The sequence below is a fragment of the Hemicordylus capensis genome, chromosome 10 (assembly GCF_027244095.1).
Source record: "Hemicordylus capensis ecotype Gifberg chromosome 10, rHemCap1.1.pri, whole genome shotgun sequence".
NCBI classification, from domain to species: domain Eukaryota; kingdom Metazoa; phylum Chordata; class Lepidosauria; order Squamata; family Cordylidae; genus Hemicordylus; species Hemicordylus capensis.
This window is the reverse complement of record NC_069666.1, coordinates 2,485,620-2,509,298: the sequence shown is the minus strand read 5'-3', so window position 1 is coordinate 2,509,298 and position 23,679 is coordinate 2,485,620. Positions and strand designations below refer to the sequence as shown.

Below are 23,679 nucleotides of genomic sequence, written 5' to 3'. Positions count from 1 at the left end.
CATAATCCCTAGCCAAAGGCCACTGAGGCTGGGGATGTTGGGAGTGGTAGTCAACAACATCTGGGAATCCCTGTTAGACGGAACACTGGACCAGGGTATTTGGAGGCATCTGATGCAGGAGGTAGTCTGTAGCCAGACAGACCAGTAACCATTGATAGCCCTGTCCTCCATGAGTTTGTGGATGCCTCTTTTAAAGCCACCCAGTGGCAGAGAATTCCACAGATTAATGATGTGCCGTGTGAAAAAGCTTCCCAGCCTTGGGCCCTCACAGGCCTTTGGGCTGGAGATGATGGGAGTTGCCATCCAACATCATCTGGAGGCCCAGCTTTGGGACCTGCTAACAAGACCAAGGGGTTCTCACATCCTTGCAACAGCCTTGTAAGGTAGGGCATTATGATGAGCCCTGTGTTGGGAGTGCATGCTCAAGGCTGAGGCAGCATCCACACTGGAGACCTTTGGTGTGGTGGTGCATTGCTTCTCTGCCATCAGATGGAAGTGGAATGAGCAGCGTTTCCACACAGCACTTAAAACCGTGCTTCTGTTACCCAGCAATGCCCTGCTTTGTGGCCAAGATCCTCCAGGTGTTCACTCAGCAGTGAGTCCTATTCAGCAAAGGTCGCTTCCAACATAAACCGAAAGCTTCCTGTTTGCCCACAGTGGGATTGCTTCCTGGCGAGCACAGCTGGGGAATATGCAACGAATCGCTCGTTAACCACCTCTTCCAAAGTGTCTCTTAAATTGCCAGTTTTTGTTTGTGGGGAGGGCTTTAATTACAGATAGCCTCTCATCTTTTCCTTATTTTTATATAGCAGAATAGTGCTAGGTAGGAAAGGAAGGAAGGAAGGAAGGAAGGAAGGCGAGCATTCCCTCCCCCAGCCCTCCCCACTCCTTGTGGGAACAGAAAGACACACTCAGAGACACTGCCACTTCTGCATGGCTTCATTTCTTCTCTCTATATTGAAAACGTGTCCTAATTTGCAACCTCATTAGCCAAATACTGAGCTATCACTTCACACAATGAGAAAACTTAGCTCCTTAATGGGTTAAAAGCAGGCAAGTTAATTGTTGGGGGCGGGGGAGAGATGGCACCTAAAACTTAACACCCCCCAAGCAGTACTGAAAAAGAGGGTTCTGCCCTACAGACAGAGCTCCTTGGGAATAAATCATTCCGCCCTTAAGCGTAAAAGAAGGCCAGGCTGCCCTTTAGATATGCGGAAGAGAAGAAGAGAAGCCGCCTCACTCTGGGAACAGTCTTTGCCTATCCAGCCAGGGAAGCACCGGCAAGATCCGTCGATGGGGTTGCATGTCCCGTTGTTGGTGCACACACACGCTTCAGCACAATCCTTCCCGTATCTGCCGCTTGGACACACTGTGGAGACAGAAGAAGGGACAGAAATCAAAGACTCCCTGGAGGGGAGCCGAGTCGGGGTCCACCCAAAGCCTGACTCTAGGCCACTGAGGCTCAGAGGATTATCCGGAGGCATCGCGTGGGGGTGAGGAGCTCCATCTGCTGTCATCAACGGGGACACACGAGGGGATGTCCGTGGTTCAGCAGCCGAAGCGGAGGGGACGCAGACCGACACGCTGCCACGGAAGAGCCTTCTCTGCACCTTCGGAGACCTCTCCCCATCTGCACTGCGGTGCTCATTCACGAGAGCCCCACGGAGCTGGCCAGAGCGGAGTCTTCAGAAGCAAATGAGGATGGGCAGCTAAGCCCACACCCTGGGCCTCTGGCTATTTATTTACATACATTTTCTATCCTGCTCTTCCTCCAAGGAGCACAGAGCGATGTGTACTCCATACTTAAGTTTCTCCTCACAACAACCCTGTGAAGCAGACTAGGGAGAGAGAGAAGGGACTGGCCCAGAGTCACCCAGCAAGTCTCATGGCTGAATGGGGATTTGAACTCGGGTCTCCCCGGTCCTAGGTCCAGCACTCTAACCACTACACCATGCGACAGTAACCCTAGCATTGTGGTGGTCTGTGGTGACTGCAATGCTCGAATGGCCTCCTACTCCTCCAGCCTTCTCCTCGCTGGGCTTCCATTGACTCCCCTCACCTCTATCCAGCACTCTGCTGCCAAAACCATTCACCTCGCTGAGCTCCCTGCCTGCTGCCAGAGGCTACACAAACTCCTCTTCCTTGCCCTGAGAGTCCTCCAGGGCCTTGTCCCTCTTCCTCCTCTCTCGACTCTAGCATCCCAACATGTTCCTCCAGCTCCACTGCCCTCCACTCTCCAAAGGTTTCCCACCCCTTTTCGCTTACTGCCCTGGAAAAGCCTCTGTGATGCCACCACTTTCTGACTTCCTTCAGAACCCAACTTTTCAGTGACGCCCCTGACACCCTCACCCCCATTCTTATTGTAACTAAGCCAAAACCACATGTTGCTGAAATAATTGCATTTTCTTCCTCTGCTTACCCCTACCTCAGTTTCCCTCTACTTCTTTGTGACTAGAGTGTATTCCCCTTGGGGCAGAGATCTTCCCTTTCATCCTCTGTAAAGAACCATGTATATGACAGCACTATATCAAGACCAACACAACCACCACCACACACACCCCAAACCTATCTGGGCCATCAGTTGTCCGTGACTAGTAGTCACATATAATGATAGTTGGATGAAGACCAGCATAATTTTCCTTTCTTTCTTGAAGAACAAGATAGAGACTCTCATGGTTTTCAACTACCACAGCTCACTCTGCAGGACAGCAACAACCAGACAAAACAAACACACATTTCTACTTTATTCTGAAGGTGAACAGTAACTGCACAGGTCTTGGTGACATTAAAAGAAACTCCCCTGTGCAGACGAGTGCATCTTTAACATCCCACAGAATTATAGGAAATCTTTAGCACTAAAACTGATGGAAAAGCCAACACTTTGTCATTGTGCTCTACACCGCAATGAAAGAATTGTTCAGCGGCAAGGGTCCTCATTGGCTGCTGGCTCCGCTCCCTGACAAAAACAGACGGCTTATTCACAAAAACAGATAAAGCCAACGCACACAGTCCATCACAGTGAAGGCGGCAACAAACACACAACCCGGCTCGCATCCTTGTAAATAGGTAGCAATTTAAACACACACACACACACACACACACACACACACACACGTACACGTGATTCAGGATAATAATTCTCTGAATTATTCTGCTATTTCCCCCATTTTGACAATCTGGGCCTTCCGATGCACATTCATGGGAGATGACCCCAATCTATTCCCAAAGAGATTCAATCCTAGATTGAAATCCAGAGCTGGGAATCATTTGCTGTTAGACAATATGCCCGTTCCAACTCTTGCAATGACAGGAATGGTGAGAAAAGGCTGCCATCGCATACAGACCCTTGCAGCACCCACTTATCTCTCTCCCAGAGCAGATAAAGTTGACTTTGAAGCTAAATGCTAAATGGAACAGTTTCCCCACCCAAGCGAGACCAAATGCAACAGGAACAGGGGCTGCAGAAGAGAAGATTCATGCATGACAAATACCCAAATACTCAAAGAAGCCATCTATCTACTTGTCTTCTCTTATGTATGGCACCATTGTTCTAACACCTCTGAAATATTATTGCACAATTTTTGTTCTTGGTGGGGAAAGAACTGCTTCATTGACATGCATCCTTGGCTGTAGGATGCATAAACTCATTTTTTAAAAAAGCACAATCCCAACAGCCAGATTCAGAGAGCCAATCTACATACTGAATAAAAAAGCCTTCCTTAGACTGTGCTATGTGGAAATGGAGGTGGGCAGTCCTTGCAGCAGGCACAGGACTGGGAGAGGGCAGGAGAGAGCCCCTCATTCAAGCCAGACCTGCATCACTGACCCTCACTGACAGTTTGGAACCTTCTGCATGCAAACAGGCAGGTGTTCTTCTCAGAGCAGCCCCATCCCCTAAGGGGAATATCTTACAGTGCTCACATGTAGTCTTTCATTCAAATGCAAACCAGGACAGACCCTGCTTAGCAAAGGGGACAATTCATGCTTGCTGCCACAAGACCAGGTCTCCTCCAGTCTTAAGGTTCACCTCTTTCCATGGCATCTGCCCAGATGCTTCATTGGGCATCAAGGTCCTGATGACTCTTCCCTCGCTATCCAGAGTAGGCAAGGTAGGAAGCACAATCTTAGGTTGCAGAATGCCACCCGAGAGGTTTACATGTCCATCTCCCTGCTGCCCTCTCTTTTCTGGAAAGCCACTGGCTGATTTAGAATGGCCTAAAGAACTACTCCTGGCTGCTGTGACTTCTGTTGTAAAATGTTGCTACGATCGTTGTTTTCATTGATTATATGGTTTTAAATCATGTTATTGTAAGCGGCCTTGGGTGTTTTATACAAAGGCAGGATATAAAAATGTAATTAACAGCTGCACGTAAGCAAGATCTCCTGCCAGGAACATGAGCTTTGTCTCTAGCCAAGGCTTCAGCAACGAAGGTGCTCAAAAACTGCCAGGTTTCAGGTATTCGGTCACACTAGATTGGCCTTCTCCAGGTCTCCCCTCACTCCAAAGGACTCTAAAGACCACGTGGGCCCACCTTCACTAAGGTAATGACTGAGTTTGGGGCAGCGACTCACAACTGAGCCAACACCCTCTCTACGGCAGGAGTGGACAGACTTCATGTTTGTGGCATCTCTTTTCTCTTCTCCTGGAAGACCATGGTCCACCATCAGAGCAGAAGTAAAATGGGCCTGGCCAGGGTGGGCGAGGAAGCTGGATGCAAAATGGCAGCTAAGACAGTGGAGCCAAATGCCGATGACCCAGCATACCCCAGCCGATGACCCAGCATACCCCACGAGCCAGACAGCAGGACAGAGGTCTACTCCAGATAGAGATACTCCACATCAGTGTTTCTCAACCACCGGTCCGTGGACCAGTGTTGGTCCGTGAGGAGTTGAGTGCTGGTCCATGAGGAATTAATCCCCCCACCAAACAATTTCGAGCTGGTGAGGGCCACCGCGGCAGGGAGCTCTCTGGAGCCCATTTCTAGGCATGCAGCCCTCACTGCTGGGATAACATTCATTTCGAGGAAGCTAAATGAGTGTTATCTCCGCAGCGAGGGCTGCCTGCCTAGAAATGAGCTCTGGAGAGCTCCCAGTGATGGTGCCCCCCCAGCTTGAAATTGTTTTGGGGGGTGCCTGGGAGTGGGGGCGAGGGGGGGTGACCCCTTTGCTAACTGCTGGTCCTGGAAACTGTGCACAAAGGATGTACCAGTCCATGACTCCAAAAACATTGAGAAACACTGCTCCAGATGATGCTAAACTGCCATTTATCGTGGCTGAAGATGATGGGATAACTTGCATATCTAAGCATAAAGCTACATCTGAGTTACTATAAATTCTAACTCAACCACTACTCACATTCTAAATTCTAATAATAAGTAATTCTAATAAAATAATAAATCCCAACTCAACAACTCCTCCTCTCTGGCCAGCAGACCTACACAAAGATCTCGCCAAAGATATCCAATTAATAGCCCTATTTTCCAGATTAGGAACACTGAAATGGAAAGAGAAGCAATGAGCAAGGCCAGCCAGGACAGAGGTTTTTTTTGTTGCTAGTGTAAAACTATTGGAGGTCAGAACCCCTTTGCTAATCTATTGCAGATCACCCAGAGATGTACCAGCAGATCCCAGTTTACCTTCTGCTTGTTCCGATCTGGGGCCAATTGTGTGGACTTTCTGGAAAAGAAGACAGGCTTTTCCAAAAGACTGTCCTTAAAAGACTTCTCTTAAAGGAAAAGAAGACAGAAGCACCCAACATCATGATGGCCGTTTAAGGCTGGTCCCCTGCTAACTGAGCAAAGAGACCCCTTTTTGAAGTGGTGATTCTCTTTATTGAGCAGGAGAAGAGCAACTGGCCCTCTCCGTCCCCAGCACAGCATCCCTCCAGTGGCTGTTGCTGGTGCCTGCCTTATGTTTCTTTTTAGATTGTAAGCCCGTTGGGGGCAGAAAGCCATTTTATTTATTTATTTATATCCTTGTAAACTACTTTGGGAACTTTTGTCAAAAAGCGGTATATAAATATTCGTAGTAGTAAAAACAGCACTATTTGTGTTAGTCTAAAGTAAAACATTAACCTGCATCCTTCTTTTGAAAAAGAAAAAATATATATATATCGTATGCTTGCAGATTATGACAAATGGCCACACCGGCAGCCTTTAATTAGAACATGAATATTTTATGGCATTTCTGCTGGGTGGATCAACCTTTCAAAGGGAACGCAGGAACGCTCAACAGATTGAAATCAAGAAAACAGAGTTTTGCTTAATGAGATAATTAGACCTGCTGCAGACTTTTGAAAACTAAGCTGGGTTTTCACATTAAAACAGACAAATTCGCTGAAAGAGGAGAGAGCTTGGTCTCATATTAATTGGTATATGTCTTGATAGTGGGAGCAGCACAGAGAAAAGAAAACATATGTTGCTATTTAATCTATGTTTAATGATTTTACCTAAATGCCACCTGCAATTTATAACTTGCAGAAAAGCAAGTCATTAAATAACTGAAATTTTTCTTTTCTCTTTTAAAACGAAAACCGAAGACCTAATGGGGGTATCTGCCATTAAGGATAATCAGCGTGAAATCTATACGTAGAAAATAGTCAAGGAGACCAGTTGGAAATAAATCATCATCAGGACTCCAGAATACTGGAGCATATGATTGAAGATGGAATTAATAAGAGCAAGGCGGATTGTTCAGGCAGAGATGCTCACGAGGTGAAGACGAGAGGAGACAGAGATCTATTTCATTTCATTTCATTTCATTTTTTATTTCCCAGTGTAAACCGCTTTGGAAATGTTTGTTGAAAAGCAATATATAAATATTTGTTGTTGTTGTTGAGACACCTTTCAGAAGTCTGCACGGAGCATTCTGCAGAGGTTGAACAAAAAGCCAGCCATGAACAGGCTCACGGCCTGCTCTCAAGGACAAGTTTAGGAGGCAAAGTTGATCACTTGTCACTCTCATTCAGACACCCATGTGCTGTCCAAATTTTGTGCCAAGGAAAGCTTGAATCTTGCAAGCTATTTAAAGTACTCAACTGAAGCACATTCTTATGATTTTCCGTCATCTGCATAATTTATTTGGGTCATGTGAAGGGGGCAAGGAGTTATGCTGCAGCCTACTGGTTACAGATACCAGCCAGTCTATTATTTATTATTTATTTATTTAATGCATTTTTATTATTAGCTGTGGGCTTTGCATCTGGAGCAAAGAAGTGTATGGTCTCTGGACATGGAATTCTCACAGTTAGCCATCAGGCAGAATCTGTCTAACCCTTGAATTATGTCTCTTTAAAAATAAAATCTATCTATTTGAGTAGTCATCATCGCAACCTTTTGCTACGAATCCTGCAAACCAGGAGTTCACAAACCTGAGTCCCCGCAAGGCCACTGCAGCGAGGGATGATGGGAGTTGTAGTCCAATGACATCTGGGGACCTACATTTGAGAACCGCTGTGGTAAGCTAGTCCTGCACTGTGTGGAGGATCACCTTCTTCTCTTTGACCTGGACTAGGTCCTAGCTGCTTTCACTAGATAGTCTCAAATGCTGTGATGTTGACAGACAAAATGATTCTTTTGAATGGGAGACTACATGTGAGCACTGTAAAATACTTGGCTCAGTGGCTGGGGCATGGCTCAGGGGTTGAGTACCTGCATGTTTGCATGCGGAAGGTTCCGAGTTCCCTCCCTGGCAGCATATCTAAGATAGGGCTGAGAGAGACTCCTGCCAGCAACCTTGGAGAGTCGTGGCCAGTCTGGGTAGCTGTTCAGCTTCAGCCCTCCTGCAGATATTGGCCTACAACTCCCATAATCCCTGTCTATTGGCCACTGTGGCTGGGGATTATGGGAGCTGTAGTCCAAAAACAGCTGGGGGGGGCTACATTGAGCAGGCCTGGTGTAGACAATACCGAGCTAGATGGACCAATGGTTTGACTCAGTAGAAGTCAGCTCCATCTGTTGAACATATGCAGCTGCCTTCAAGCAAATCGAGTCATGGGTTTATCTACCCCACTATTGCCTACTCGAACTGGCAGCTGCTCTCCACACTATTTCAGCCACTTCCCCGTCAGGAGATGCCAGGAACTGAACCTGGGACCTTCTGCACAGAAATGAGGTGTCCGCACTACCCATGCACAACCTGTTGGCCGTCTCAGGTATGTTGCACCGATCTCAGACTCTTATTATGCAAAGTTTCCTGCTGGCGATTTGTCATCGGTAATGCACGCACACCACACTAACTGACAGGTGCCTCAAATGTTTAATAATGCACCACGTACAAGATACGCCAGGACTGACAGCAAAGAGCTCCAACTATTGAGTAGTGGGGTGTATTTACAAGGTCTGCTGCATTTCATTTGCACTTACGTCCTGAGCTATGGAATGGCCTTATTTATGCACGTTAGCATACGGCTTATTTACAAAGAGAAGACAAAGTGCTTATTTGCATTTCTGCCTATGCAGTAAAACAGGGTTGTCCATCTGTCCACCCCCCTGCCCCCGCCCCCGCTAGCTGGAATCTTGGAAGCCTTCAACAATTAAAAAGGAAAAGGAAAAGGAAGCTTGCAATGGCCTATAAACATTTATGCTGCCTCCGATCAACTACTCATAACCAGCAAGAGTCCTACCTTGGTTGCAGAGCGGGCCAAAGAATCCCGGGAGGCAGTCGCAGTGCCCCGTGACGTGGTGACAAGGAACGGTGCTGTGAATGCACTGAGAACACGGCTGGCTGCAGTGCTGCCCGTAGAAACCGGGAGCACAGACTACAATAAAGAAGAAAAGCAATCTGAGAAATCAAAAGCAAGAGACTAGCCCTCATTGTTTCCATCACAATTTGTAACCATGTATACATTTAATGAAAAAAGTGTATCACAGTCTCCATCCTCATGGCCTTCAACTACTAGTAGACCACTAGTTGCAACCACTAATTGCTATACTGTACACAACTGGGTCTCGGATGCAGACCACAAGTGGGTGTAGACCACGAGTCCAATTTTACTAGTGCAGATCCGGTGGGGAGCGGGGGAAGGTTGACTTGCTCAAGGCCACATAGCAGGCACCTACAAATCCTCTTGCCAGCCTGCCAGTGGCGTATGCCCCCAGCCCTACGGCCATCAGGATACCCAGCACCACACAGATCTCTTCGCCGAAGTCTCTTTTCCCACGGCTGTTTTTGAGAAGGTAAGAAACAGCAGGGATGCCTTCTGGGCTGGAGGAGATCAGGGCTCCAGCGGTTTCTTACTTTCTCTAACCCCTGCTATCGGAGCTAAGAGACACCTTTTAAGTGGTGATTTTCTTATATCCTTTTTAAGAGACACCTTTTAAGTGGTGGTTTTCTTACCCCTGCTAACTTGGCAAAGAGGTACCTTTTAATGTGGTGATTCTCTTGATTTAGCAGGGGGAGAGTAACTGGCCCTATTCACCCCCAAGTTAGGGTTGCTGGTGTCTGTCCATCTTATTTGTTTGTTATTTTTCTGTGTAAACTGCCCTTAGCCATTTTTGGAAGGGCGGTATAGAAATCGAATCAAATCGAAATGAATCAAATCAATCAATAAATAATTAGCAGGGGGAGAGCAACTGGCCTTATCCAATCCCAGCACAATATCCCTCCAGTGGCTGTTGCTGGTCTCTCTAGCTTGTGTTTCTTTTTAGGTGGTGAGTCCTTTGGGGACAGGGGATCATCTTATTTATGTATTTATTTTTCTATGTAAACCGCTTTGAGAATGTTGGTTGAAGAGCAGCATATAAATGTTCATAGTATATAAATATTTATCGCAATCTCCATCTCCCAGTGAAAGTGACAGATCTTGCTTCCCTCCTGAGCCCCCTTCTGCATCCGTGCCAGAAAAGGATCTGAGAGTGGACTGGAGGTAAGCACCACAAATAATGGCTGGCTTGTGAGCTAAGCCTGGGTGAGTGATGCACCCAGTGAGTTCATAGCTGAAGCAGGACTCAGGTTCTAGCCTATTGGGCTTCCGAACCATACAAGAGATGCAAGTCCTGAATGTTCGGAATCTGAGAGACAAGGACAACCCAAACCCACGTGCATTGATTTTCCGAATCACAAGTCTGCCCAAGATGTGTTCTCTCTTGGCCTCTGCATGTGTTTGCGTGAGTCAATATCATCTACTGGTAGGAGTCCTGTGCCAATCACAGCTTCATGAGGAGCAGAAACTCACATAAGGAACCTTTCTCCACCTCTGAATTTGCATGCTGGGAGAAGTGTCCTTTGCTAGATTTTGGCTTGGCATGGAGATATTCAAGCTATGCCCTGTGAGGCTCGGGCTATTTTGCCTGAACGAAAATGGTCTTTGATTAAAATTGATTATAGCCGTATGTTTGATGGCTATAGGCCACCTCCAGGCTCAGAGACAGGATGCTGCTAAATACCAGTTGCAGGAGAGCAACGGCAGGAGAGAGGGCGTGCCTTCACCTCTTGCCTGTGGACCTCTCAGCAGCATCTGGTGGGCCACTGTGAAAAACAGGATGCTGGACTAGATAGGCCTTGGGCCTGATCCAGCAGGGCTGTTCTTATATTCTTAAAATCAGGAGGTGCAAATGCATCCAACATATATATTTCCCCCCCATTTCAGCCCTTCGCACAGTAAGCTAGCATGACCCAGGATTCAGCCTGAGAACTGCCATGTGGAAGAGGCAGATGTGCTGTCAGAAACTACAAAGGGAGGCGTGTTGTCAACTGCAGCAGCGGGATGGCCCTGCTAATGAGGGACATTTAAGGGGTATGTGCAATTCACGGCATAATTAGGCCACCCATAAGAGAAGCAGCAAGCAAACCTCTCTTCCTGCCACCTGGCTCTAGCAAATCACCTCGGGCTAGATGGCGTGATTACCTGGATAATCTGAAGAAGCCTGGTTGCCCTTCTGGCCTGTACACCACCGAATGATAGAACGAAGCTGTTATTTTTCTCCCCTTTCTGGAAAAGTTTCAATTTCCTCCAAGTCGTATTTTAAACCCTGGGGGTTTCAAGTCTGTAAAAACGATTTCTCCCTCAGCTCCCTGACTCTTTGAGGTCTTGTTTGGGGACTCAGAGCAGTTTTACTCCACGGAGGATCACAGGAAATGCTAGAAACGAGGGGCTAATCATGGAGACGCTCATGGGCCATTAACGGCTGTGGCGGTAGAGGTCAATGCTGTAGCGGCTTTAAATAAAAAATGGCAGCTACAAATTATTTTGGAAGAAGAGCACACTGGAGGCAAGAGTGACTTGTACACTGCGAGTGGGGAATGGGAACTAGGATTTCTCGCCCCCCCTCAAGAGCAACAGGGCGGCTGGTTGTTTTTTGTTTTTCTTAGAGATACAGATACTAGGGTTTAAGAGAGCCAACAAGAGCTTGATTATATAATCCGAGGTAGACTCAAGGTTGTTGCAGGGACGGGCAATTCAGGGTCATTATGCCAAAGCAGCAATGCAGGAATTTGTTTGTTTGTTTAGCCTTATATTAGGGACAGCAATGACCAACCAGATGGAAAGGTAGGAGATTATGCGTGATTCCACACACTCACAGCTCCTCAGGCCCAAGGGTGGGCCTGTGTTTTGCCTCTTTTGAACAGAACCAAAAAGCCAGAAGCAGCCAAGTGCTTGGGGGGCCAAATGAGGAGCCCTCCTTTTCCAAGAGCGAAGTCTCCATTGCCTCCACCAGAAGCTAGCCTTCCATGCCTTAAGGAGTCCCGAACACCACCACCCCCGAATGCTTTTCTTTCACACGGTTGCTTGCCCTGTAACTTTTCTACAACTATTGAAGGGGAACTGGGGGGTTTGAAGCAGGAAACATAGTAAGAAAACATGCTAGCTGGGACGAGGGAGAATGCTGGTGAGTTACAGAGGACTGTCTGGCCGCAGAGGTTCAGAGGGCCTTACTTCTCTGGCACATGGGCCCGCGGTAGCCTGGTGCACACTCGCAGGTCCCGTCTTCCGGGGAACAGGATCCTCCATTCTCACAGTTGCAGGCGATGGAGCAGTTTGGTCCCCAGCGCCCCTGCACACAGACACTATCGCAATGGATCCCTGGAGAGAAGCAGACACGGAGATTAGCCTTGCAGAAACACCGCTCATTCGACAGGCCTACAACTATGGAACCCAGACTGCATTGTGATGATGGAGGATCCCAAAATGGGAGAACACGCGCCATGGAAGCGAGAACTGGAAACGCTGTAGTTGAACCACTATAGATAATTAAGCCATAACTGGACCCTGCTCTACAGAGCACTTCGCAGAACAGTTGATCCCACCCTGGATTCCGTCTCTCTACCCACATAAATCTGTACGCTTTGCAAACGTGCAGAGATGCAAAAATGCAAATCCAGATGCCAAATGGCTCCCAAGACAATCATCTGGCCTTTATTATGATATTCAAATCTACCAAATTCACAAAGTGTGTGTGTGTGTGTGTGTGTGTGTGTGTGTGCCCGTGCGTAGATTTGCAGGTGATTTAAAAGACGCGTCCTCACGGAATTCTTCTAATTAGTGACATTTAAACAAGGGCTTCTGCTCCTCCTCTTGTCAACAAATGAATTAAAGTCAACCAGGACCCAATCCTGAAATCTGCACTAGTCCACGGAGCTGTTACTTGTGTGTGCATAGGCTGGCTGAGGTAAGAGCGTAATCATTTTTCACCCCAGAGAAGAAGGTAAACTTGTGTGATCAGACCATCTGTGTATTCAGGTGCTGCAGACACCGGGGAATTCTGTCAGGTACACTTCTGACCACAACAATGGAACTTTGTGGTGTTTAATTTCTGAGTTTAAACATCCAGGCCATGGGGAGGTCCTGCCACACATCTTACATATCCAGACTGGTTGTGGTTACGCTGAGAGGAAAGGTATTCCATGCATGTCAAAAGGCGGACATCCAAAGTGCACACCTGTTCCCTCTCAGCCACAGGTAGCTTGCTGAACACAGGGTCAGTGCTATCCTGTCCTTAAGCTGCTTAACTAATTCAGTTTTGTAAAGGTTTTTGGGTTTTTTTTGCAAGAGGATAGTTGCAGCACATCATGGGTTTGGGAGCCTTAAAAGCTGTGCAAAACACACAGTCATCTCAGTACCCTTTCTTCTTAACCATGACTGGGGGCCAGAGGAGGCACTTCAGAGCTGTGGGCAGTCAGTCAAGGTGGCAGGTCAGGTCACTTTGGGGCCTCAGGACCCTGGACAGCTCCAAGCAGCCGAGACCAGAGGACACGCTCAGATGACCCATCCAAGGGCTACTAATGCATTTGTAATGCGCTTTTCAGTGCTCAAAGTGCTATGTGTGTATTTTCCTGTTGCAATCCTTATGACAACCCTGCAAGCCAAGCTAGGGAACAGAGGAACACCATGCAGGATCACAGGAAGCTGCCTTATACCGAGTCAGACCCTTGGTCCATCTAGCTCAGGATTGTCTACCCAGACTGGCAGCGGCTTCTCCAAGGCTGCAGGCAGAAGTCTCTCCCAGCCCTACCCAGAGATGCTGCCAGGGAGGGAACATGGAACCTTCTGCAAGCAATGTCTTCCAGTGCTCACATGTAGTTTCCCATCCAAATGCAAACCAGGGCAAACCCTGCTTAGCAAAGGGGCAATTCATGCTCGCGACCGCAAGACCAGCTGAGCAGCTGGGGGGATGGAGGCTGAGTGGAAGCAGCTAGCCAAAGGCCACCAAGTGTGGGAAGTGCTGATCTGTAGTCCAGCCACTGTGCCACAACTGGTCTCTGGGGCCAAAATATCTCCTGCGTTTTGGATCTGCCTGTGACTGTATGGAGGGCTGGCTATGCATCTGACAGGCTGCAATATATAGCTGGGGATTCCATCATTTAGCTTGGCAGGTCACAAGCTGTGCAGGCCAGGTGTAATGCAAGCGCACAGAGGGGAAAGAGGTGTCTTGGTACACTTGGGAGATTGATGCTGGCTTCGTTTAAGCATGCAACCCAGACCACATCCGGAAGTTCTTTATCAGCCACGTACACGCTTCTCCTGGATAAAAGGATAAACGCGGGCGACGATTCCAAAAGGCCTGAACTCAGCCAGAGGTTGGATTAAACACGCTACCAGGGATAAACGGCCTCTCAAGCCGTTTCCTGCTTTCTGATAGCTTCATTAGGTTGCCACGACAACGCGCCACATCGGTGGGTCTGCTGCCTACCCAGTCACCCTGTCTGGGGGATTATTAAATCAACGGAACGGTCATCACAGAACCCCCTTATGGTGCAGTTTTTAAAAATATCCAGCCATAATGTACTAGCGGGAAGTTGCGGAAATGCCCCCCCCCCCCCCCCCGCCAGCCTTTTCAAGGCCAAGAAGAATTGCACGTTTCAGACCAGCCGCACCAAGGGAATCTGATCATGAGGCTGTGAAATGGCTGGAAAGTAAGGAGAAATACAGCCAACAAAGTATTATGCCATAGACTTCTTAATATGACTGACATAAATGCAAGGGAAACAAAGCAAAACACATCAGTTCCCTTTAAATTTGAACACAACCCTTCAAAAAATGTTGATCCAGAAAGCGAAAAATTGCCATTTTAGAAGAACATGTTTAGAAGAACACCAGCACTGCACTGTTGGATCAGATTCGAGATCCTTTTAACTTAGTGCATCCAACACTGTCCAGTCAAATGTCGGGGGGAAGCTCACAAGCAGAACATGACCCTTGTGAGAGGTGGCCATGTTGGACCAGACTTACAAAATTCACAGGGCTGCCTTGGCTTGCCAGCTCCCGTTGTTAGTTTCCGACATCCAGGAATCAGAGTTATAATGCTACTGAATGTGGAGGCTTCCTTTTTATCTACCACAGCTAACATTTGTTGAGGACAGAACTATTTCCCAGCACTGTGCCTAATCCTAATCCTAAAGCCCCATGGGTGTGGATGGTGTTTATTCACCAACTCTCCAGTTGGGACTCCCAGCTGCAGTAAGGAGCCTTGTGAATGGGGAGACCCATGTGTGAACAGCCCTTGAACGCACATCTGCCGCGACCTGTCAGATGGACGGTGCTGTTGAAGTCACACAGCAACAGACCATCTAAAACTTGGGGCATCGCATGAGCCATCTCTCCAAGGCCCCGGCTCTTGTGGTTAGAAGGTCAAACTGCAGTGATGAATTGTCCCTCTTCGCCCAAACTCCTGAAATTAAGCTCAAGCAGAGATTAAAGGGATGGCTGTCATCCTCCCCACCTGACAATATTTAGACCAGGAGTCTTGCATTGTGAGCTGGGCTATTTATAAATGGAGACAATTAAGGAACATTATTCCTTGTCTTGAGTCTGGAAGAGGATGACACTGGCTCCTTTCTTCTACAAAAGGGAGAACTATTAAAACATCTCTGGTTTCTTACAGCAGAAAAGTCACCTCTAGCCAAAGACTAATGAGCGGTGTCTTCTCAGTACTTAATATGATTCCCAGCGAGGATTCTGTCTGGATGCAACTTTCTGCCAAATTCCTACAGTGCTGAAAGGGTTAAGGTCTGCCCTGTGCCAGGTCCCCCCCAGAAGTTCCCGAGTCGGATACCCTCTCTTCTTTTGCCCTTACTGTTCCCCTCCCACTCTGCTGAACTTCCGCTCCCTCTTTTAATGAAACTAGTTGCTTGTGCCTCCAGACAATACACCTGGCTACTGCAACTACAGGAAGAAAGAAAAAGAAAGAAGGTGGACAGAATAAATGAGAGCTGGAGGCATCTCTCTGGCTCATTTCTTCTATCCCCTGGACTGCAGCTGGGTCTTTGCAAGGGGGAGTCTTGCTACTGAACCAAGTCTAATTATTTTTCAGGGATGTAAGACCTGCAGAAATTACAGGATGTAGCTTCCTTTCCTCTTGTTAAGGGGAAAAAGAGAGAGGATCTATGGAGAGATGGGTAGATCAATGTATAGCTGTAATTATTTCCCTCTCTGAATGCTTCATCCTCCCCCTCAACTCTTAAAAAAATGAAAAAACCTCAATTCATCACAACCCCAAGGCAGGTACCACAAAAATCAGCTTTAGAGGGACTTCAATAGACGTGCGGGATCCGGAGCTAAACACCCTGCCACTCTGTCTTCTCAGCATGACGTAAAGTCCTAACAGCTGCTCCTCTTTGGCGTCTGGATAGCAATGGAAAGAACCAGTTCCTGGAGTACAGAGAGGCGATGCCTTGTTTACAGCGGGCCAGAGAGACCTGTCAATGCCAGGGATTTGGGGCTGGGTACCACAGTGCCTGGGAAGCCAAAGAGCTATAAGGCACCAGAGGGCCACTCCACAGCACAAGCAAAGACACCAGCTGAGGGCAAGATACCCTCCCCAAAGCACAAGTTGAGATGCCAGATCTCAGGATGCAAAAGGCAAGAGTGCAGAGATGTATCTCATGAGGCCTGGGGAGGGCTACAAGGCAGACATACCTGGCTCATGAAGCATCATAATAAAAGAATAAAAACAGCAATACATTTCGTAATATTATGTATTACTTAAAGATGCTGCCAACAGGAGTGGGGCAGGGGAGGGTTTTTCCTCTGAAGGCAGGAGAGCCCAATTCCCCACACACGACAGCATGAGGCCCCCTCGCATTTCATAATCTGGTGCTGGGATGTCTATTTGTCCTTCCCAACAATTCCTCTGTTTGGCTTCTACAGGTACACTCTTGTCTCTGCACATAACAGCTTGTACCTAAATCTACTCATTAACGACGAGATAAGCACACTTGACTGTGTGTAGCAAGCACGCTGCTGCATCCATTCCGGGCCGGATAAAGAGAAACTCAATACCACCACTGGAAAGGACCGCATCTGATTAGCTCCTTATCAGCCACCTAGAAGGAATCAGGACTATGTGGGGGCAAGGCACCAGAGTTGCCAGAACCTAAGGGGTATACTCGTGGGCTGTAAGCCAGAATTTGGCTTTTTAAAAGCCAAATCTGGCCACCTAGGAGGGGACACATCTCAAGGCAGTTAATCCTCGAACTCTGTGCCGGGGCACATCAGGGAGACGTGAAGAAGAAATTAAAGAATTAAAGGGCCCCATGGGTCCAAGCTGGTCGAAGGAAGCCATCCTCTACCAGCTTGGTCTGTTTAGTTCAGAGGCCTCTACCCCGACTTTCGAGAAGGGATCCAGGACGGATCTGGGAAATTATAGGCCGGTTAGGTTAAATGCCGGGTAAATGGATGGAAAGCATACTTATGGACAAAACTGTTAAACATATAGAAGAACAGGCCTTGCCGAAGGAGAACCAGCGTGGCTTCTGAAGGGGAAAGTCTTGCCTCGCTAACCTTTTGGAGTTACTGGGTACTGGGATCAGCACTCTTTAACTTGTTCATAAAGGACCTAGAAGTTGGGGTAAGTAGCGAAGTGGCCAAAACTGCATATGACATTAAACTATTTAGGGCAGTGAAATCCAAAACTGACTGTGAGGCGCTCCAAAAGGATCTCTCCAAACTGGGGAGTGGGTGACAAAATGGCAGGTGTGATTCAAGCAAGTGTAAAGTGATGCATATTGAGGCAAAAACCCCAAACTTCATGTCAATGCTAATGGGAGTGACTGACCAGGAGATAGATCTTGGGGTTGTGGTGGACAACTCATTGAAAGTGTCAACTCAGAGCATGGCAAAAGGCCAATTCCGTGCTAGGGATCATTAGGAAGGGGTTTGAAAATAAAAATGCTAATAGCATAATGCCCTCATACAAATCTATGATTTGTATGATTGTGGCCACATCTGGAGTACAGTTTTGGTAACTGTATCTTAAGGATAATATTGTAGAACTGGGAAAAGTGCAGAAGAGGGCAACCAAGATGGTCAAGGGCCTGGAGTACCTTCCTTATGGGGCAAGACTATGGGATCTGAGACTCTTTAAATTGGAAAAGAGGCAACTAAGGTGAGACATGATAGATTAGGCGTGGAGTGGAGAGAGAAATTCTTCTTCCTCTCTCATAACACTAGAACCAGGGGTCATCCCATGAAGCTGAAGGTTGGTGCTGAATTCTAAACTGTAAGCTCCTCGGGGCAGGGGCTGTCCCTTTCTTCTTTTGCGAAGTGCCTTCCATACAATATGCTGTATAAATAATACTTTGGTTTCTCCCCTTCCGACTGCCTTTGGTCGACAGCATAAGTCCACTTCCTTTTACCAGGAGCTGGTCTGTGCCCTGGTTGGGCTTGAAGACAAACAAACACAGTAAACTTGACCAAGATACTGATCTAGTTCTGCCTTTTCATCAAGGAAATTCCTGAGGCACAATTAGCGGGAAGACATCAGTGGAGCCTTTGATAACTTGGCAAATGCAGATCAATTTTTTTTTATTAAAAAAAATAGCCAGATATCAGCAGGAGCCCTCTTTAAAGGTTGCCCATCAAAGAGAGAATTTTTAAGCAAAAAGAGAACATTAAAATCTTATCATCTCGCTTGAAATTAAGCCAATGAAAAATTAAAACTGATTTCTAATAGGTTTATGATACATTTATAAACTGAGAGGACACTCTCAGAAGCCAGAATGCTAAGTGCTTCCATTTCAGATGGAAAAGATACTTCCTTTTCAAAAAGGCCCAGCAGAGGCAGGTAAAGAGAGAGAGAGAGAGCAGAATCCAAGGCCGCTGCCTGGAAACATCCAGCTCTCCTGCCTGCATAAGGATCATGCAAAGAAACAGGAAGAATCACAGAAATAAATTATTAATTCAAAAAATCTGGGATACAACTGCCAAAAGTGATAAGCACAAACTATGGCGTAGATAATGGGAACAGACGGCTACAAAATGCTGGCATAATGGGAACCGGTTAAAGTCCCTGTCTAATGCTTTCTATATAGCAAGAGGAGAAAAAGGAATCGCTAAAAATAAAAGCCTTTGAAAACACATATATACCTGCACTAAAAATGCACTTTGAGACTCTGCTAAACAGCCAGGAAAATGCTTCTCGTTTGAAAGGGTGACACTTGTTATAAACTTATGATTTATATTATAAGTCTCCTGAGATATACTGTGGCTGGCCCGAGAAAGGGATTTCTAAAGGAGATGCCGACATGAAACTGCTGAATTAGAATTTATCAGGTTTGAGTCTATCTGTTTGGGCCTAAACAAAGAACATGGCTCCCTATTTCACTACAGACGTGCAAGTATGAATCAACCCTCAAATTTCACCAGGCACTGTCCACATCCTCGGTCATCATAAGAGCTAAAAACTTTTTAAAACTTTTTTAAAAAGAGGAATACTATGGACACTAGGCAACATCCTGATTAAGTCATGACAGAGTCCTACTGAAATCAATGGGACTTAAGTTAGTTATGGCTAACTTGATTTCAATGGTGCCAAGTCATGACAAACTTGTCTGGCTGTGGCCCATTGAGATATTTTAGGAGGCTGAATTCTGCACCTCACAGAAACTTCTTGGATTATATGAATCCAGAACAAATGACTGCTGAGCCAGAATCTTCTCCCAGTTTCACCGCCCCGTTCGCAGGCAAAGTGGGCAGATAGCTCCAGGAATTTGGTGGACAAATGCTTGCTTCCCATTTCTTGCGCCTTCCATGTTGCAACAGCAAGAATATTGCCCTGACTTCTGGGTAAACAGCGGCCCCCAGGGGCCCTTGTGAAATAAGTGGCAGGAGTCTAAAAAGAAGAGCTGGGGGGGATTGGGGGGAACCTTCAGCCCCATCTGCCCTCCAGCTTCGTTCTGGAGAACTAGCTCAACCCGGTAATAAAACCATCCGCAATGAATGTTAAATCGTCTCCCGCTTATTAGGCATTGAGCATATGCTGGCTGCCATGATGGAACGAACTACCTGAAGCCAAGTGCTGTAAGGGCTGAGGGGGACGGATTCAAATTAGTAAAACAATGCTGTTATAAAACAGCTCAACAAAGCAGATCAAAAATGGTCCTCTTTCCTTCCCTTTATCATCTTCTCACAAACCTGGAGTTAAAAATACCTCCCAGCTCACCGGCAAAGAGTCCGTTTCTCTCAAAATTCAAAAAAAGGCCTTTCCCTGAGAGAGGGAAAAGAAGTCTTATCAGTTCTCCTGAATTAATGTGTCCGCAGGAGAGAAGAAACATGTTTCGGTATTTGAGTGACAGCACGGATGTCGCTCCCTGCGTGCCAAGGCCTCTCCCCAGCTCAAATTGCCCTGACTGAAAGTCAGCCTTATCTGCAACCAGCCAGTTACTCCTTTGGCCCACTCCCTCCCTTCATCAATGATGTCAGGCTTGCGTGACACCTTCACATCCAGCACAATGACCGTCCTGGATGTTGTAAGTCACCGCTGGGGCTTCACCTGCGTGACATTTATAGGACTGCTGACATGCATGACATTTCTAACAGCTTGCCCCAGCTCTCTTCCTTGATCCCCTGGCGGGTGAGGCAGGGATTGGAAGAGAGCAACCAAGGAGCAGGTTGCAACCCTGGGGTAAGAACTTAGGCTTGTTGTATCAGGGAAAAGGCAGAGGAGAGTTCTCATGGAGGACAGGTCTAACAGTGGCTACTAGTCTGATGGCTATAGGCCACCTCCAGCCTCAAAGGCAAGATGCCTCTGAATACCAGTTGCAGGAGAGCAACAGCAGGAGAGAGGGCAGGCACACACCTCTCGTGTGTGGGCTCCCCAGAGGCTTCCGGTGGCTACTGTGTGAGACAGGAGACTGGACTAAAAGGCCTTGGGCCTGACCCAGCTGGGCTGTTCTTATGTTCTTAGGGTTTCCATAAAGTCTGGCCTGTGAAATCAGAAACCTAAGCGCCTGGGGTCTAGCCTAGGACGATCATGTGAGTTCAAATCTCAGAGGCCTTAACAGGCTCAAAAGGAGTTTAAAACCGATTCTTGTGCCTGGTGGGAGGTCTGAAGGTGCTGAACTGGCGAGGCTTGGTATAAACTCCAGGAGTCTGGTGTTTTCCCCTCGCCCAAGTAACTGAGCAGCAGGACTGCTTGTAACCAGTAGAGCATCTCTGCAAACCAACTAGGGAGCTGGATCTGGAACGGCGAATGGAAAGGAGCCCATGTTCCAAGAGAGGGGAGAACATTCTGGGACGCTGAAGGGCGAGAAATGAGAGTTCCCAGGGAACTGAGGAGAAGAGCGAAAAGAAGAATGAGACCATAAAGTAGTATGACAGAGTCAATGGTGAGCTGTTCTCAACATGCGATGTGGTTGACCGATTAAGAAGACCGTGCCTGCACAGCATTTGGTAATGATTCACAGGGGTGGTTTTCGTGGTTGTTTTTAAAGTAACTGCCTCTGGATCTCCTGGATCTCCTTCAGGTCTGGTAGCTGAAGCGGAAGGAGATTCCAGGCTGCTGACGCCCACCAGAAAGGCTCCTCCAAGAGGTCTCCCCTTCCACTCCCACCTGGGGTTCCAGCTGCCCAGCTGGAGGACTGGGGCTGGACGGTCCACACTCCAGGCCTGGCCCCAACACCTGCTCTCTTCCCCGCACTAACACCCAGGACTGTTGGCCTCAGGGATCCTTGCCCTCCCGGCTTAAAATCTCCATGACCTGCCCTTCAGCCACCTCACACCCCCAAGCCGGCTCCCTGTCAAATTTAGGAGCAGTTCCACCCATATCCTTCATGCAGGCACGAGGCAGCCTTTCATGGGCTAGCCATCTCAGAGGGTGTGCAGCGTTTGGGGTCCGGGGGGCCCAGCAACATCCCCAAGGCCAGGGGACGAATCGTCAAGGCGTGAATCTTCTCTCTGGAACAGTAAAGGGAATTTCTGAGCACATCTGCTTTCCTAGTGATGGACAGGAAGAGAGTAAGTGTGTGTGTGTGTGTGTGTGTGTGTGTGTGTGTGTGTGTGTGTGTGTGTGTGTGTTGCAAGGAAGGGGGCAAATGTACCAGTAGAAGGTTAACTAGCATCAGGGATTTGCCCTCTCCTGCATACGCTCCAATAGCACAATAAAGTGGGTACTTCTGTGCTGAAAACTCAGTGGCAAATGACCCGAGTTAGCAGTGCCAACAGAGCAGAAATAGAGTCCTTTTGCTGTAGAAATACAGAGCAACTCCTGTTGTTTTAGTACCGCTGTGGGCACACCTCACTCCTTAACTTCAACCTGATGCATGCTTAACCAGCAAAGATTCAGTCATCCCACACTCTACAACCCAATTATCCCCCATTGTTCTCCCTTCAACCCCCCCTCAAAGAATGAGACGGGCATGGGATCTCTAATTAACCGAATGGAATTAGCAGCAAGTACTCCGTGCACAAGGCTTTTAATTGCAGCCCTTCAGGCTTGGTCTCCATGCCTGAAGACAAAATGTCTCGCCAGCCACACACAGCTCAGGATAGCCCATGATAGCATGTTTAGGAGGAAGGCTGGTGCAGACGTGATGCTCTGGGCCCCTTTTCCGTGGATAGTACAGAAACAGACCATGGGGAACAGACCCTCCCTTCCAGCCCACGAACCCTCCCACTGACCTTAGCCATGGTTAAGCATTGCACACTTAAGGTTTGCTCTTAACCAGCATTTGGAACCAACTTCAGCTCTTAGGTAAGGGAAATACAAACCTACGTTAGCATTAAACCATGCTTAATTTGGGTACAGCTGGAATCGTAGCCATGGCTAAGACTAGGAAGCTGAATGCCTTATTTGTCCTTATTTTCATATGAATATACATGCTTGCAATCTATTGTTAGCCACCTAATGGCGCAGAGGAGAAATTACCTAATGGTGCAGCAGGTTTGAATCCCCGCTAGTATGTTTCCCAGACTATGGGAAACACCTGTATCGGTCAGCAGTAATATAGGTAGATGCATCTCATACTGTGAGGGAGGAGGCAATGGTAAACCCTTCCTGCATTCAACCAAGGACAACCACAGGGCTCTATGGTCACCAGGCGTCGACACCAACTCGACGGCACACTTTCCCTTTAACCTATTGCTACCGGGATGGATAACAAATCTGAATGGATAAATTAAACAGAATAAATCACAAAACTAAAGTGACTATAAGCCGCCCAACATTATTTGTTCCAGTTTTCTCGCCCAGTATTTCCTCACTGCTTCATCCATATTATTGGTCTCTGCAGTTTTTCTTTAATGAGGAATGGTTTGAGAACTTACTTTAAAGGGCGGGGGGGGGAAGGGAGAGGGAGAGGGCAGTTATATCCCCTCGATCTTTTGCACTGAGCTGCTGACATCAATGGGAATCCCACGTGTGAGACGAACATGCAGAACACACTTTCTTCCAGATCAAACTTCCGCTGGCTATTAGCATCAGAGAGCCATTTGGACTGCCCTGCCTTGGGAGCGGGAAGAGCAAAGCCGTCTCAGAAGTTCCTGAACTTTTCTGATCTTTTTCTAGGCCATGCCTAATTAGTGCAAAACTCAGGCCAGTCTCCGGCCCATCCAATGGCCCTGCCATAGATTCAGGCACTCCATTATTTATCATGCCGTGTTTCTTCAACATGGAGCCACCCGCAACTTCAAACAGTACTACAAAACAACCACGAGAGCCTCGTAACTCAAAACCCCAAATGCAGTTCTTGGAAATGTCTTTTCTGCGGGTGCAAACAAGAGGAGGTCAATACGTGCCCTGTAAAAAGTGTCGTGCCAAATAAGAGGCCATCCATAGCAGGACTTTTAAAAAAGATAATAGGTCTGGCCACTTGGCTGTAAATGGGGCTGAAGGAGCACCCAGCCAGGTAGGTGACCAGCCTGGGCACATGCATGAAGACAAAAGGTCTCGCAAACGGGAAATGCAACATGAAGTTGCACGCAGCTGCATGTTGTGCAACCTACAGTCATGTGAAATCCAAAAGGGA

General features: G+C 47.5%; 1 protein-coding gene across 33 annotated transcripts in view; it reads right to left on the bottom strand.

The window, feature by feature from the left end:
* The window catches only part of MEGF11 (multiple EGF like domains 11), a 289,113-nt gene that overhangs the window by 27,934 nt on the left and 237,500 nt on the right, over positions 1–23,679 (bottom strand). For all 33 annotated transcript variants that reach the window (XR_008311408.1, XR_008311409.1, XM_053272175.1 and 30 more), the window contains 3 exons: positions 11,876–12,022; positions 8,624–8,758; positions 1,241–1,369 (listed from right to left, as the gene is read on the bottom strand). Coding sequence is in view for 31 of the 33 variants with exons in the window: in XM_053272175.1 (XP_053128150.1) it covers positions 1,241–1,369; positions 8,624–8,758; positions 11,876–12,022 (411 nt within the window). In the remaining 2 variants the exon portion in view is untranslated. The remainder of the gene's footprint in view (positions 1–1,240; positions 1,370–8,623; positions 8,759–11,875; positions 12,023–23,679) is intronic.